Source organism: Alligator mississippiensis, chromosome 2 (assembly GCF_030867095.1).
Source record: "Alligator mississippiensis isolate rAllMis1 chromosome 2, rAllMis1, whole genome shotgun sequence".
NCBI classification, from domain to species: Eukaryota; Metazoa; Chordata; order Crocodylia; family Alligatoridae; genus Alligator; species Alligator mississippiensis.
Window position 1 is genome coordinate 230,644,236 of NC_081825.1, and position 16,748 is coordinate 230,660,983.

The following is a 16,748-nucleotide window of genomic DNA, read 5'->3' on the forward strand; positions in this document are numbered from 1 at the left end:
AGTCTAAAATTTACACACCTGAATATGAACTATTTGATCCTCTGAACTTCTAAAAATCAGTTTTAGTTTCAACTAACCTAACTATTAACAGTCATAGTTGAGAATCTTGGTCTACATCTTCTGACATCACCTTAAGCTTAAAATGTGGGATTTGTAAAAGTAAATTTCGGAAATGAACTTTTAGACTTAAAAATATATATATATTGTAAAGAGTATTGTATATAGTATCCTTATATTTATTAAAGGATAAAGCTCATACTGTTAAACTAAGCTGTCTGGAGTCTTGATAGGCTGAATATTCAGCTTCTGCTCCTCCCTTTCCCACCTACACAGTGTCTTGTCTCTTTCCTGATTTGTATTATTTTGTGGTTGCTTGTAATGTTGCCTGAGTCACCAGATAGGTGTTTTCCTCCTGTTTTAAGCCCTATACAAGTCACACTGCAATCCTGTTAATTTTTTTCTTGATTTCCCTGAGGGTTGGTGCCTTATTAGAGCCAGCTCAATGTTTAACTAATGTTTCATTGGTAGGGTTGAAAGGGAAAGTGGAGGAGGGTGGGAAGGGGAACGTCACAGATGATGGGGGAGGAGGAGGGCAATTTGTACCTCCTTAAAAATCTTGAGTGCTGAGAGACAGGTTAGGACTGCTTCAGAGCTTCTTCGCAAATGCTCAGCCTGCTTACCTGGGGCCAGGATGGAAGAAGCAAGTGGAGTGCTGAGGAAGGGCTTCCTCGTTAAACGGGTAAGGGCACAGCTAAGACAAGAGTCCAGCTTTCTTACCATCTTGAAATGCTTTCTAAATATATAACTACCTCACTGTTGCTTCTGAAGTTAGTCTGATAGAGTTAGATATAGGGCACTTAGGCCATATCCAATGCAAGTGTTCAAAGTTTGGGTCCCTTTGCTATTACCCCATCTTTACAATGGAGGTCTATTTCTGAAATATGCAAACCCCTTTTAAAATTGTAGAAATATTTTAATTATAACCACAGCACAACTAAAGTAAATGAATTTAAAGGGTTAACCTCCCTGATTCTGCTTCCCTAAACCAGTGTTTTCCTAGAGGGTGGAGGGAAAAAAATTGTTATCAAAAAACTAACATTGGACACACCTCAGCAAATTATGTGGAAGCAGTAGGATGGGATAGGCTTGAAGGTAGGGTGAAGAGAGATGCTCCTAGAGGAGACTGACAGCCTCTTTCCTCTGGCACTGGCTTCCACAACCTGTGCAAGGGGACTACAGAGAGGGAGAAAGAGAGAGGTTTTATAGAGGTACAGAGCAAATCTGGTCCCTTTTTTATCATGACTATGACTGTGATCCATTTTGAAATAGGCAATCTATTACAGGCTTCAGCTGTTATCATTATCTGTCCCCATAGGGCTTGACCCTGACTGATAGTGGAGAACAGAACTTTTTACCAGCACCAGTAGCTTCTTGGTACTAAGGCACTATCTCAGTTTCTTAATAAAGGAGCTATTTGCTGTGTGCCAACCAGCCATTTTTGGACAGAGAAGCAGAACAACTTGCAGTTTTTCCTGAGTATCTTCTAGCACAAAATAGTTTCCAGCAAGAACAACAATTTCATGCAGGCATTTGTTGTTATTTCTGGTGGAAAAAACAAAATGAGGTGTTTAATTTTGGAGGGGTTTGACCAGAGGTGAAGCATTTTGGATTCTTGAACTGGCACAAAACATTACATTTATCAAACAAGTGCACTTCCATCTTGTGGCATGTTTTCTGATGGGTTTCATAGTAGGTAGGGTTGGAAGGGATCTGAGCAGATCATCAAGTCTGACCCCCTGCCATGGGCAGGAAAGAATGCTGGAGTCAAACGACCCCGGCGAGGTGATTGTCTAGCCTCCTTTTGAAGACCCCCAGGGTAGCAGCGAGCACCACTTCCCTTGGAAGTTGGTTCCAGATCCTAGCCACCCTGACTGTAAAGTAGTGCCTCCTGATGTAATGTAATGTATCTCAAGCTCCCATTCTCCTGCATGGACTGAGCTCTGTGGGCAAACTGCACCTTCCATGATGCAAGAATTTTCTCTCTGAGCAGCATGGTGCATTGTGGACTCTGGCTGCATAATGAAGGGAAAATGACGGCACATTGAACTACAACTTCATGACAGAATGCACCGTTACAGGGAAATATGGTTTAAAGCAGGGGTGTCAAACTCACTCCAGGCTAGATCCAGACCACAGGGACTCCTCTTAGGCCAGATCTGTGGGGCTGCATTTGTGTGACACCATGGGTCCACAAGTGTGTGGCTGCACAGAGCCACATTTGTGCAGCTCACAGCTGGGGGCATGCATCCATTAGAAGATAGAGGCATGTGGCAGTGCAGAGCCCTGGCTGGGCAGCAGCATGGAGCAGGGGGTGTGCAGCAGCATGGAGCTGCATTTGTCCAGAGCTCTGCACTAGTGCATGCCCTGGGCTCCACACTATACAAGTGCAGCTCTCTGCAGCCACACACCCTCAAACCTATGCTGCCACACCTGTCTGGCACTGCCAACCAGCCCAAGCTCCATGCCACTGGGCAGCAGCATGAAGCTATATTTCTGCAGCTGCGTGTCCCCAGCTCTGTGCCTGGGGGCATGTGGCAGTATGGAGCCAATGGGCAAGACACTTCTGGTAGCCCATCAAACCACTGGTGGGCCAGACACAATGGTTCCATGGGCCAGATCGAGCCCACAGGCTGTATGTTTGGCAGCCGTGGTTTAAAGATTTGGACTGGATGCCCTGCGGGGCAGAGCTGTGCTGCTACCCAGCATGTCCACAGGTGATGGATAGTGGAATGACAGTCAGGGAAGGTTAGCTGTGAAATAAGCAGGGGTAACTCCGATGAATTAAGCAGTTATGGACCAAGCAGTAGCAGCACCACCAGAATGTGGTAAGGACAGCAGATGGCAATGCTTTCCTTCCTGAAAAGCTACATATATCCTTTGACCGCATTGTGATAAAGCAAGTACAGGTTCCACTATAATAAGTCTGCCCAGCCCCTAGCCATGGGCCCACAAGTCCTCAGTGGTGGAGCAGGCAGAAGAAGTTAAGAGTCTTAATGTCTGCAAAGGGAGATGAAGGCTGCAGTGGAATGAGATCCCCAGTTGTCTTGGTCTCTGCCATTGGATCAAGGCCCTGTTCTGTCAAGAGCCATCTGGAAGCTGATGTGCAGCAGCTTCTCCACAATAAAAGAAGTAATGCACAGATGTCTTCCATCAAATCGGCGGCAGACAATCATCCTTGATTGCAAAAGAAGAAAGATTCTGAATCCAATTTTTTTGTGAACATTGAAATATTCAGTTAAGAATTCCAAAGTATTTATCATTGTCTAATAGGCTTTTTTTTTAATCTTGTCATTTTGCAAATAAGTTTGATATTTTAAATATTGTTCCAAAAACAAATGTCAAAACATTCTGTCCCATTTTCTCTGGGACAGAAATCCCAATTTTCAGTCAGCATAGGTGTCATTGGTCTAGAGACTATTTACCTGATGTGAATGAATAGAGCAGTCATTTTTTCTTTGCCAGGGGAAGAACTGAGTAGAAAAATCACTGGGGTCTGATGGTAGCCTTCAGCAGGGGGAAAGCAAGTATGTATGGACAATAGAGCTGGGTAGGATAAGAGGAAGAAGGAGAAGGAACAGAGATGGAGAAAAGTGATATGGGGTCAAGCAAAAAGGCTGATGTGGTGTAAAAGATTTATGGGGAAGAGAGGAGAAGCACAGGTGAAGAATTAAGAACAAATATAAGGCAAATCAAGTGAGAGGTAGAAACTATGGAGAGAGAATGACTTCCTAAGGGGGAAAAGTGCCAGCAAAGGAAGAAAGGAGAAAATTGTTTGGGGGGGAAAAGTTAATTGAGAGAGCCCACAGGCAGTGAAAAAGAGCAAGGGAGTGAGAGTGAAAGATGAGAAGCCACAAAGCCCAGCAATTAGATTTTTGCTTAGCCTGAGCAAGATGTCACTAGTCTTAAAGGCAGGTTAAAAAAAAAAACTGTAACAGAAGTTTTCAACGGGAATCATATTCCCCTCTGCCCCTAGAGAATGAATGAGCCTTCATTCCTGCTGTGACGGGACCTTACATGTTCCACTCTATCAATTCACGAGCATCAGGACCTCCATCTCCCATAAAAATGTGAAGTCAGATCCCTTGCACCAGAACTAACACCCCAGGACAGGACCTAGCATGTCTATGCCAGATCCTCCCCACCCCTTGGCAAGCTGTTGTTTAGCCACCATAGCAAAAAAATAGCCTTCAGGCTCCAGTTATTCACAGCTGTGACTAAAAGGGGTGGGTTTTTATGCATAATAGCCCTAGAGGCAGTAGCAGTCACCACTCGGGTTCCAATAAAAAGATCATGTAGGAAAGAACATTGTGAGCAGGTTAGTCACAGAAGATGAGAGACAGATACAATATGACTAAAGCCCCAATTAGCAGTGTTGTCGGGGAAACTGTGTAAACCAGGAAAAACCCCACTGCCCAACTGCAAGTTCTCAGGGCTTCTTCTAACCTTATATGCTACCACATGCCAGAGTGATTGACAGAAAATTAAACTGATATGTACTCCTTGAACACCAGGCAGAAACTCCACAGATAATAGCTCCCATTGACTTCAGGCTCCAGTTCAATACGATAGACCTTCCTCCCTATTCCTGATGCTGTAGACCAAAGGATGCCTATGAATGGCAGTTCCTCTGAATCATTCATCTGAGCTGTGCTTCTGGAAGTAAAATGCTTGCCATCAAAGAGGAGGCTTATTCCAGGGAAATATCTGATCTCTTTTGCTCAATAATTTTATAAAATCAGAGGAAATACTTTGTCAAACAAGATGATGGTTTGTGTCTGAACTCCTGGATTTCTGCTGGTGGTACATTTCTAAAGATTTCCAGGTTAGAGAGGTGGCTGAACACAAATAAATGAAGTAAACTGAACAAAAAACAAGGTAGGCAATTGTTTTTTAACTCAAGTGTAATAATTATAAATATTCTTAAAAGATATTGAAAAGAGCTCAGTTCAGAAAACAAAGTTCTGAGTAGGCCCAGGGATCTCCGCCGTAGGACTTTTGTTAAGGGGCTTTGCTGAAATTCCTGGATAATGGTCCTCACTGGTTAAGCCTGCAACCTTGCTGGTAGGGTTATTACGACATTGTACATAATAGACATTATGAAGAGAGTAGTGAGTATGCATATCATAATGATAACGGCACAATGCCTTTAATGTAAAACAGAAGTGGGTAGAGAGAAACATGTTTCTCTCACATCTGTATCTCTACTAATCATGGGAATTTCTTTTCCTGCAGGGTCACATTGTCCATAACTGGAAGGTAAGGTGGTTTGTTCTGCTGCAGGACAAGCTGCTATATTATAAAATTGAAGGAGGCAGGAAGGAACCACCTCCAAAGGGCAGGATCCTCTTGGACGGTTGCACTATCACTTGCCCGTGCCTGGAGTATGAGAACAGACCGGTATGTCTGGAAAAAATAGATGGCATCCTTTTCTTTTCCTTTAGTTTCTCCCAGTCTTTTCCTGTTCTTGACTTTTTTAATCTCTTTGTCCCTCATCACCCTATATACTCTCTAAAACTGGGCCCAGCTGATACTAAGCGACCTTTCAGCAGTGTGGGACAAGTCAGGATCAGATGTTGTACTGCATTTCTTCATGCTGTCTCTGATTCCCACTCCTGTTGGCAAAGTCATTCTCCAAACGCACTAGTTCAGATATGGAACCATGTATTTAAAAACAAGTCTGCATATGGGAGATGTGGGCATAGATGAAAATGCCTCAACTTATTCCACTAAGGAGAACAAGGGAAACTTTCAGCAGCAGCCAATTCCTGTTAGAAAACAAATAAAGGAAGCAGATTAAGCTGGCTGCTAGCCCACATATGCAGGACAGGGCAGTGCAGGGCAGGGAATGAAATACAGAAGATGCAATCCTTGAAGAAAATTAAAGAAACTATACCTCCTTCCTCTTCTTCACCCCCTCTGTGTTTTACTTTGCTCTTCTTGGAGTGTCTCTGTCTCCCTCCAAATGAAATAAGTTGGTTTAATGCTTATGTATGATGCTTAGCCTGAACTGTATGTCAATAAATCCCTCATTAGAATGATTGTAGTAATGGCTTTTGGCTCTTACCAGGTTAGGGTGAATTGGAGGTTCCTAAGATCCTTGCATTCTCCAATGTTTGGCTGGTCTGCTCACTCAAATACAGCGGCTCTATGCCACAGACATTTCTTGGAGCTAAGCAAAAATCTGCAAAACAAATTTCCAAAGATCCCTTCAGAGTTGATCTGGGGCTGGCCTCCCTCTGGCCAAGGACTGACCAGGATTCTGTGTAAAATCCAGCAGGCCGCCTTATTTGTCTCAGGTGGCACTAAGGAAGGTGGAGCATTCCTAGTTGATTATAAATGCTATTACTGTTTCTCTGCCCCTAGCTGGTAATTAAACTGAAGACAAAAACCAACACAGAATATTTCCTAGAATCTTGCTCCAGGGAAGAACGGGACTCTTGGGCTTTGGACATTACAGGAGCCATTCATGCTGGGCACCCAGTGCAGGTTCAACATCTTCACAGAATGAAGAACTCCTTCAAACTACCCTCAAACATCAGTCTTAAGTAAGTGTGCAGTTTCCTGCCCTGTAATACTTCATGCAGCCACAGAGCTACATAGTCTACACAGGTACCATGGAACCCAGATCATTTCTATCACTTAATTTGACAACCCAGTGTGAACTAAACGTGACATCCTCAGCTGTTTGCTGCAGATTTTACTTCAAAGAACCCAGTTTCTTCACTCAGCCAGAGCTCATCAGCAGTCCTATGCAGTGACTGGAGAATGGGTGCCCTTCGAAGTAAAAGCCACAGCAAACAACTGAAGGCCCTCAACTGCACTGCATAGGGTTTACTGCAGCTCTGTATGCCCTTGGTTACTTCACAAGCCCTCATCTTTGCAGGGGGTGGAAACTAACCCTGCTAAAAATTCTGTTTCTGTTGTATCACCCAATGCCAAAAGGGCCCAGGTAATCTCCTCCCAAAATACCTCTGCCATTTTGGTCCTGTATTGCTATTCAATCCAGTTGTGATCTGCAGTGCACCCTGTATCTTATGGCTGACCTGAGAACTTTCTAAGTCCTAGCATCACTAGTGATGTATGTAAACCTAGAATGTGTCGTGTTGGATTGAGTGTCAAAACGTGGTCTTTATTGATCATCATTCACTAATTAGGCAGGTGGCTGGTAAGATTTACAGAGCTATTATCTTTCTTTTGGAAGAATGACCAGAATCCATGTCATGGCTTTATGGAGGTCCAGATTTCTAGGGACTATTTCTACGGCTGCAAAAGATTTCAAGAGGTCATTTAGTCTAGGCTGCTACTCAGAATGAAAAGAAAATAACCCTGACTATAAAATAAATAGGTCCACAAAATAAATAGCTCCGACATAAATGTCTCACTCTAAGAATGTCTCACTCTTGAAACAGAAGGTCTCCAAGAGTCATTAAGCCTGTTGCTCTGTACCATGGGACTTCAGATGGGACATTTAATCCATTTTTCCTATGCTGTGCTTTGAAAGAAATGTTAGCATGGTGTCTAGTCTATTCCCCCATATTGGAGCAGAAAGTAGTTATCTATTCTTGAAATAATGCCCCTGCCTCTGAGGCAGTAAAGCATGTGGCCAATCCCCGTCTGTCCATGTAACACTGTTCTCCTTTGCTCTTTTACAGCCACATTGTGGACAAAATGCATGACAACAGTTGTGGAATTAAAATGACCCCCAATGTGGAACAAGGCAACACATACAAGGAGACCTTCACAGGTATGCAAAGCCCAGATAGCCATTCTTCCAGTGTCTGAGACTTTATATTGCAGAGAAAAGGAATCCATTGGAGAGAGCCCTTAGTTAGGGACAGATGCCTGTACAAGAGAATGTACTGGCCCATCTGAGCCCTGATTGCTTTGTTGTCCACTCTCTAGAAATATGAAAGTCAATATAGGATCCTACATCTTTGGTCAATCCTGTACATCAGCAGGATTTAGCTTCTAGGGCCTCCATGCAGAGGTCCAGTTTGGGGATCCTAGTCTTTATTAGATTATCATGCTAAAATGTAACCATAAGGTAGCAAATGCCACTAGCAACCTCAGGCCTGCATGTAAGCTGCATGGTTCACGCTGCCCTAACACTGTCACTGTTGCAAGGCTCAGCATTGACCTGTCTTTGCTATGATGTTAAAGCTAGAATGCATTGGGGGAGAGGGGCCAACAGGGATAGTGATCAGTCTGTCGGTCACTGTGATAGCTGTTTGAAAGCTGTCTTTCTGTTGGTAGGTTCTGCAGTGGTGGACTGGCTGATCTCCAACAATTTTTCTGCCTCTCGACTTGAGGCAGTCACACTTGCTTCCATGCTGATGGAAGAAAACTTCATCAGGCCTATTGGAGCCCGAAGCACTGAGGCCATGCGCAGTGGCAATCTAGCTGAGCAGTTCCTAGATGACTCCACAGCACTGTACCTGTTTGTAAGTGATGTGACTTCTAGCAGTGGCATCTCCCCATGTCTCGTGACATGCTTACTTTGGGGAGTGGTAAAAAGCATGTGGGGAGATCATTTGTATGTGTTAAATGGCAAAATATATATAGAAGGTGAAAATGGATTTGAAGAACAACGTAAAGATGAGAAGCTTTGGGATTTCTAATAGTGCCAATGCTTTTATTTTAATCAGAAAAGAATAACTATTTGGGTAGGGAAACACCTACCAGTTGAAAAATAAAGGATTTGAATGGGGACTCCTGCTGCAAGCTTAGAGAGCCTGTGCTTGAACTAACGGAAGATAGAAGGAGGCTTGGCTAAAAATTAAAATCATTGTGGTGTACATTTTGTGGTCTGTTGGTTGTTGTTTGTAATTGTATAACTGATGAGATATGCAACAGCAATGCAGAATTAGATATATTTATCTGGAAACAAAATAACATATTAACAACAGCCGTGTGCAAGATGAGAAAATCCATACAAAGGTATTCTGTATGTTATTTTACTAGTATTCACTGGAATTAACATTTTAAAAAGTTTTCCAACTATCACATTTTTTTTTCCCACTTGCAGGCTGAAAGCTATAAGAAAAAGACCAATTCTAAGGAAGACATGCACCTCAGCATCCTGGAATTAAGTGGAACAATTGTAAAACAAGGATATTTAGTAAAACAGGTAAATACAACTTTTGATTATCTTATTAAGAATCAAGACTCTGAGGCTACATTCAGGGTAAATATGAATATTAAGAGCAAGAATAAAGTGAGGTAGCTGCAGAATTATACCTTGTGTTAATACTGCAAAATAGAGAGCAAGGGTGGAAATGGGAAGGAAGTCTCTTTGTTTATAGAATGACATGTAAGAAAACAGTTGAACTCACTGCTGCACAATTCCATCTTGAGTATTACATGTGCCTCCATAGGGCATCATGCTAAAATGTAACCATAAGGCAGCAGGGGCCACTGACTACCTCAGAGCTGCATGCAAATTGCATGTTTTGCACTGCTCTAACATTGCCACTGTTACCTATTCTTCTGCCTCATACTTCTTGTAATCTGTTTTGTGGTGCTGTTAAAGACCTGTTGTATCATTGTCACAGAGCTGGCTGCATTTCAGTGCTGAGTGATTAATTTATACAGAAATAAATTCTATTCCTGCAAACAGTTACATGTATACATATAGTTGCTCGTGTGTTAAGTCCTATTGACTTCAAATGTAATTCTACCAATGGGTAACTGTTTGCAGGCTCCTAGTCTTCGTTTGTGAAAGTTAGACTCTGACACTTACCAAGAACAAACTGGTTTTTTAATCCTCGTGTTTCATACTGTAAATTAATCACCTGCACAAGGTGATGTCAGGCAGTGGGTTTAATGGGGTAGGGGAATCTCATTAAACCTATTGCCTGACAGTTGTTACAAGAGTGAGAGGTCTGTGAAATGGGGTGGACAGAAACACAAGGTTTGGAATCCCATTTGTCAGCTGAGCAAATAAATGTGTTCTGTCCTTTGCAGCCCTCTAAAATTGACAACTTTTACCTAAATCCTCCACAACTCCTTTCCTGCAGCAAGATCCTTTTTCCTCATAAAGCCCCTTGCCTTCCAGTTGCTGGCAAACCTACCCCTACTTCCAAAGGCGCAGCAGTTCTTTATGTGCTGGCATAGAACAAAGCTAGGTTCTGTGCCATTTCTTTTTCTTTCTAGCCTCATCATCATGTTCTGCTGCCTCCTGCTGGTTCCTAATCTCAGAGAAGAGTGAGGAATGACTAGTGGGTGGAGACTGAGTACATTAAGCAGAAGAAGTGGGGGCAGTTGAGACTTTAGGAAGGGGTTTTACCTGTCCCTGTTCCCTAGTGGCTCAAAATCCTCCTTTGAAGTTGTACACTACCTCAGGGACCTAATCATTCCAGAAGTTAGTCAGTGCTTCTTTATCAGCCGTTAACCTAATGTTTGACCTCTGTAAATGCCCATGGATTGGAACAGGGTCAGTGAAATATCAGATGTTTCTAAAATGATGCTGGAATAGTTTTATCCTGATGAAGAGAGGAAAATCCTATGCCTAGTCACATGGCTGTAAAACCCTAAGTACAGGGGAAGGCAACCAGGACTCACAGTAAAGATTATATCTTTTTTTAGACCAACACAATTTTTGCAAAACACTATTCTTTAATTGCAAGCTTTCAGGCACAAACACCCATCATCAGGCATTGAAGAAAAGATTATAAAAGTTCTCCTGGGTAGAAATGTAAGTTCATATTTCACAGGATTTCACAGAGGAGTCAATAGATGGAAAACTCCTCTGGGCAGTTTTTAGGTGGTTTGGAGCTTCTCGCCTGCTGTGAGGATCTGAAATATGAAAATAAAATATGAACTTTCATTTATACCCAGGAAAACCTTTACAGTCTTTTCTCCAATGCCTGATGAAGGGTGTTTGTGCCTGAAAGCTTGCAATTAAAGACATTTTTTTGCAAAAATCTTGTTGGTCTAATAAAAGATATCATATCTACTACAAGTCTTGATTGCCTTTTCCTCTAGACCAATACAGCTACAACCTAGATATTTAAGTACATGGGAGTCTGTTCAGCTTGCTGTGCCTGCTGGGAAGAAAGTCCCAATCTGGGTTTAGCAAAGGAGCAAAATTTCAGGTTTGACCTCTACCCTCGCCCTGTTAGCACCACTGTGTCCACTCTTGCCTGAAATGCAAAGCTTGTGCTCTTCATGTGAAGTGACATAAACTAATGGAAGTGCTTTCCAGGAGTATGTTTAAGGACTTCCAGGACCTTTAGTGAAAATGAGAATGTTAATTCTAGTTACATTTCTTCATTTCTCAGGGGCACAAAAGGAAAAACTGGAAGGTCAGGCGCTTTGTTCTGAGGTCTGAGCCTGCTTTCCTGCACTACTATGACCCCACCAAGGTAAGTCAGACTTTTTAAAGTTCCTCTAACGCAGGGGGTCAGCAACCTTTTTGAGCTGAGTACCAAAAATACCCACAACCTCGACTTTTAAGATATTGGCGTGCCAGGGGCAGATGGTGGAGGAGACACAAGGGGCCCAATCCTTATTGTGGCACTGCAGCCCTGGCCTCTTCCCTGCTGTCTGCCCTGAGGCGCATGTGCCAGGCAAAATGCTTTGGAATGCCACACTCTGCACCCATGCTGGGGGTTGCCTACCCCTGGCATAATGCATATGAAGGTCCTCCCTCCCTTCTCCTTCCTGATCAAAAGCCCACCCCTTCTCTGCCCTTTCCCTCTCCTTGGCCCTCCTCTACCTGCTTTTCCTTGCTGTTCCAGGGCAGGGAAGCACCAGAGCCATTCCTGCTCCTGGTGAGGGGGCTAGACCTAGCTGAGAACATGAGGGATCTTCTACCCTGCACCTGATATAGGCAGGGTGGAGGGAACTACTCTCCTGCCACACTGTTGCTACTGTCCCCTTCCCAGCTGAGCCCAGCTCCAGCTCAGTCCAGCTGGCTCTGGAGCTTCCCCACCCCCAAGCAGTGGAGAAAGCCACAGCAACAGGCAGAGGAGTTGGAGAGGAGGGAGCTGACCCACTGAACAGGAAGGGGAAAGGAGGTGGGGGGTTTCACCTGCATTAGGGATTTTAAAAAGTATGCCCATGCTGGTGTGGGTGAAGCAGGCTGGGAGCAGGGGATTCAGCCACCCCTGCAGTGCAGGTTGCTGCTCCCACACCCCTCTTTGGGAAATCCTGGATCCACCTCTCAATGGTGGTGGCCTGGGGGACCTAGATCTAATTACACACATCTTGCAAACCAGCAATCGTTAGATAATCATTTACTTACAAAGGTAATAAGATTTCCCTCCACACCTTTTTTCCAAGGTCATACACTCTTTTGATTTCCACCACTCATTCCCTAAGGCCTGGACCTCTCTGGGGGACCTGTACCTAGTGTGATTCCCATTGGGGCTGTGCAAAGCTTCATGTGCTGATTCAATTCAGAGGAGATTCGGCCCAATTCGGTGGCTGAATCTCCAAATCCGAATCAAATCAGGGGACCAATAAAAAGGTCCAAATTGATTCAAAGCTCTCTGAATCTTTGGAAAAGATTCAGAAAGCTTCGATGATTTGGGCAGCCCTTGCTGGCTGCAGCAGAAAGCTGGAGCGGGACTTGGAGCTGGTAAGTATTAGGGGCTTGGGGATGGTGAGGGGAGGGGACCATGGGGGGACCCCTGCCAGCCCCCAGCCCCTGCCTGCTCCCCCAGCCCACCCTGCATGGCTGCCCACCTGTCCCAGCTCCCAGTGCTTTAAAAAAAAGCTCCCACTCACTGGGTGCTGCCGGGTGGGGGGGCAATCCCTGCTGCCCCCACTGGCCCACGCTGCATGGGGGGCTCTGCCATGAGCCTTCCAACCCCCCCAATCCCCCATGGCTGCCTCAGCTCTGGCCCTTTAAGAAAAAAACCCTGAAAAAAACCCCAAGACTCACCAGCTCTTGTGGTGGTGTTGGGGCTTCAGGGGGCTCAGAGAAGAGCCCCTCATGTGATGCAGGGCAACAGGGATTTCCCCTGCAGGGCAGGAACTGGTGAGCCCAGGGTTTCTTGTGGTTTTTTTTCTCCTTAAAGGGCCAGAGCTGGGGTGGGTGGGTGGGTAGCCATGGGGGGGCTGGGAGAGTGGGCGGAGGTTGGGGGGCTCATGCAGAGCCCCCCATGCAGCGTGAGGCAGTGGGGGGTAGTGGGGATCGCCCCTTTGCCCGGCAGGACCCAGTGAGTCAGGTCTTTTTTTTTTCAAAGAGCCAGGGGCTGGGGTGGGCAGAGCAGCCATTGCCAAGCTAGGAGAGCAGGTGGGGGATGGGCCTGGGTGATTCAGAGATTCAGCTGATTCGGCAGCAGCCAAATCTCCGAATCAGATTTGGCCAAATCAGTTCGGGACAGTGATTCGAATCACTGATCCCCGAATCAGCCAAACCTGAATCCAAAGTGAATCCTAGCCGCTTTGCACAGACCTAATTCCCATATTTATTTTCCCACTTATGCCTTCTCCCTTCTGGGATTCCCATTTCCCCTCCTTTTGTACCCATGTGCCTCTTGGATTCTCTCACAAACATGCTGGGGCCATGCTTTTTCTGGGATCCTTCTTCTCCCCACGTCTGGGGCTAAATTATCTAGGATTTTCAATTCTCTTATTCTCGTCTTGCCTAGGACTTGATCATAGAGTGCTCATAGAAATGTCTGCTGTTCACTTCTGTGTGATAACTTGTGTGGTGAAGAACGGCGTTTATGGCAAGGTTGAGTCATTGCCTTCATGTGCAGAGGCATGGTGCCTAGTTCAGTACAAAATTGAGTATGAAAACAAGTGTCATTGGTGAGATTTATAGAAAATATTAAATGAAAATGTTATTTGATTTGAAACATTTCCCTTCAGTGCTATCAACTCAAATGCTGGAGCCTTGGAATAATGAAAGGGAACCTGGAATTGAGGCTGATTAAGGTTTATTGTTCAAGCTGAGAGAACATTAAAAGATGAACAAATAGGATCAACAGGGAAAACTATATTGAAATGTTTGGGTTTTTTTATGTTAGCTGTTGTTAGTAAAATAGTGAATAGGTTTCAAATATCATTGTTATCCTGTGTCTGTTTAAGCAACTACCTCTGGTATCCATATTAAGGAAAACCCCTGTGGTTGAGAGGGACAAGGTAGAATTACATCTGAATAAATTTGCCTGGCAGAGTTTTCTTATGAAATGGGTGGTCTTGCCTTAATCCACAGTATTCAGCATGGTCTCTTGTCTTCACATCTACAAAATAACAGACCTGCCTCAGGAAACACTTCAATTCTACCACCTTCTAAATAAGCCCAACTCTTCTTTCTCTCCCCAGGAAGAAAACAGGCCAGTTGGTGGATTTTCTCTCCGCAGCTGCCTTGTCTCAGCCCTGGAGGACAATGGAGTCCCAACGGGTATGCATGAACTTGTACTTACAGACTTGCACTAAAATTGTAGAATCTGTTTTCATTCACACGTTCCATTACTTGGTGCAAACAGACCAGCCTGGGACTCAAATGCCGAGCAGGGGAAGCAGCAGAGCACAGAAGGTGACACATCTGTCTCCTGCCACTGGACTCATGTCTGAGAACATTTTAGGGCTACTTTTTGTATAAACCACAAATTTCCATTTGCTTATTTTGGATTTTTCAGTCAGTTCTGAGTGACTAATGGTAATAGAGTAGGGCGCTGGTTGAGATTCCAGATGTAGCAGTAAAGTGGGGAATTCTTTGTTGCTGGGTAATGCTGATACCACTATCTAGAGGCATTTCTTGTCCCCCGTGCTCTTTTTTTCAATTTGCTTCAGTTGCTTCCTCTCCTATTTCTTCCAACCTTCCAAGGTCCAGATCTAGTGGACTTAAAATATAACAGTGAAAAAGCAGTCACTTATGGAAAATCAATCTGTTTAACTTAAAAACATTGTCTGGGACCCCAGCTGTGCGATTCAACATTTCTTCTGTCAAAATCATTTATCATATGAAAGTAAACTAGCACACGATGTATGTAGGACAGAGCTAAATGTGGATCTTGAATGGGAAACATTCTTCCTAATGTAAAATACTCAAGAAGGGTGATTCCTCTTCCTTCCTAACTAAAAAACTACCCAGTAACAGAGATCCTAAAAATTAAAGCTGTGATGGGCTGGGGAGGAAGGAACTATTATCCCATGAAAATGGGGCTTGAAGATGAGCAGGAGCAGGCAGGAGCTCAAATCTAATCTATTGTAGAGTTTTTGCCGTATCTGACCTCAACGAAAATATTTAGCATGCAGATAGCACTTTACAGCACATAACATTAACTAGTTAGTCCTACCCTTGCCAGGTTGTTCTGTTTTTTACTACCCCCATTTTTACAGACAGAGGGTGTGTCTACACGAGATGCTTACATTGCTGTAACGATGAGCTAGGGTGGCATAGCATGAGCAGGCACCGACTGTGATGCTGCTGTTGCTGCGCAGTAGCAATGAGCTACTGTGCAGTAGCTTGTTGCTACTGTGCAGTAGGGTTGAAAACAACCCAGGCCCCACTGGGACTGTGCAGTACCCACTGGTACTGTACAGTCATTTAGTACTTTCTAAAGCAAGTACTAAATGATTGTGCAATACCAACTGTTCATTCAGGAAACGTATAGATGTGCCCAGCGAGACTGAGGCACAGAGGGATTAAATGGCTTATGCAAAGTCTCACAGCAAAATTTCACAGAAGAATCTACTAGGTTTTAGTTAGTACATTTAAATTCCTCCCTCAATGAAAATTCACACCTGCTGCAAACCAGTTCTCCATGTACTCTCCACTAACATATTGCTTGCTTTCTGTGCAGGAGTGAAAGGGAATGTGCAAGGCAACCTCTTCAAAATAATCACCAAGAATGACATTCATTACTACATCAAAGCCAGCTCCAAAGCAGAGCGAACACAGTGGATCGAGGCCATCAAGCGACTGACATGAACCAAGTGGACTCTCCATATGATATGGAGAACGGGTGAATGAGTTGCATTCAACAGTAAATTTGCTGCTGTCTTCACCTGGGAGCATTATTCAATCTTGGATGGCTTCTTATTATTTATTATTTGTATGACTATAACATCTTGGAGACCCAGGCTTGAAGCAGGTGCTGGGTACTGTACAGACAGAACAAGATTGTCCCTGCCCGACAGAGCTTACAATCTAAGTTAAGGGAAAGAAATGACAGATGGATATGAACAGATATGAGTGTATGAAGAGACATATTATGAGATGAAAGAATGAATCCTGTCATTTAAATAGTCACCCTGTATCTGGCAGATCTATATTGTGCTCCACCTCAAAGCAGAAAAGCCTTATTGGTTCTCCTTTGCTATGAGACTTGTAAATTGCAGTAGTTGGTGCTGACTGCGCTGAATGACAAAAGCAAGGCCTGTGGGTTGGCCAGAGCCAACACAAGCTCTGGGCTCCAAGGCCACCTCCCTTAAGATAACATTAAGTAGTCTTATTCTGAGTGCACTTTGATCAACACACTGGAATAAACTAAAGGTTCACTTATCAATCTGTACCAGTATTCAGTTTCTTACTAGGCTGGAAAAGATCCAACGTTCCTTTAATCCAGGGGTGGGCACAATATGGCCCGTGGGCTAGATCTGGCCCACCAAGGGATTCTATCTGGCCCATGGTGGGTCCCTCAGCCCCACCCAACTTGGGCATGGTGGGCAGCCTCAGCCATTGTGCATGCAGCTGGTCCCACCACCTCCAGGCGCACAGTGGGACAGGG

At 44.2% G+C, this 16,748-nt stretch overlaps 1 protein-coding gene across 1 annotated transcript; it reads left to right on the plus strand.

Annotated features, from left to right (window-relative positions):
• The first annotated feature begins 608 nt into the window (after positions 1 to 608).
• Positions 609 to 16,526, plus strand: PLEK2 (pleckstrin 2). Its single transcript, XM_006266432.4, has 9 exons — positions 609 to 739; positions 5,293 to 5,457; positions 6,424 to 6,605; positions 7,713 to 7,804; positions 8,314 to 8,501; positions 9,086 to 9,187; positions 11,340 to 11,423; positions 14,338 to 14,416; positions 15,822 to 16,526. The coding sequence occupies exons 1-9, from the start codon at positions 692 to 694 to the stop codon at positions 15,947 to 15,949; spliced, it is 1,068 nt and encodes a 355-aa protein (XP_006266494.1). The 5' UTR covers positions 609 to 691; the 3' UTR covers positions 15,950 to 16,526.
• Positions 16,527 to 16,748: the final 222 nt, after the last annotated feature.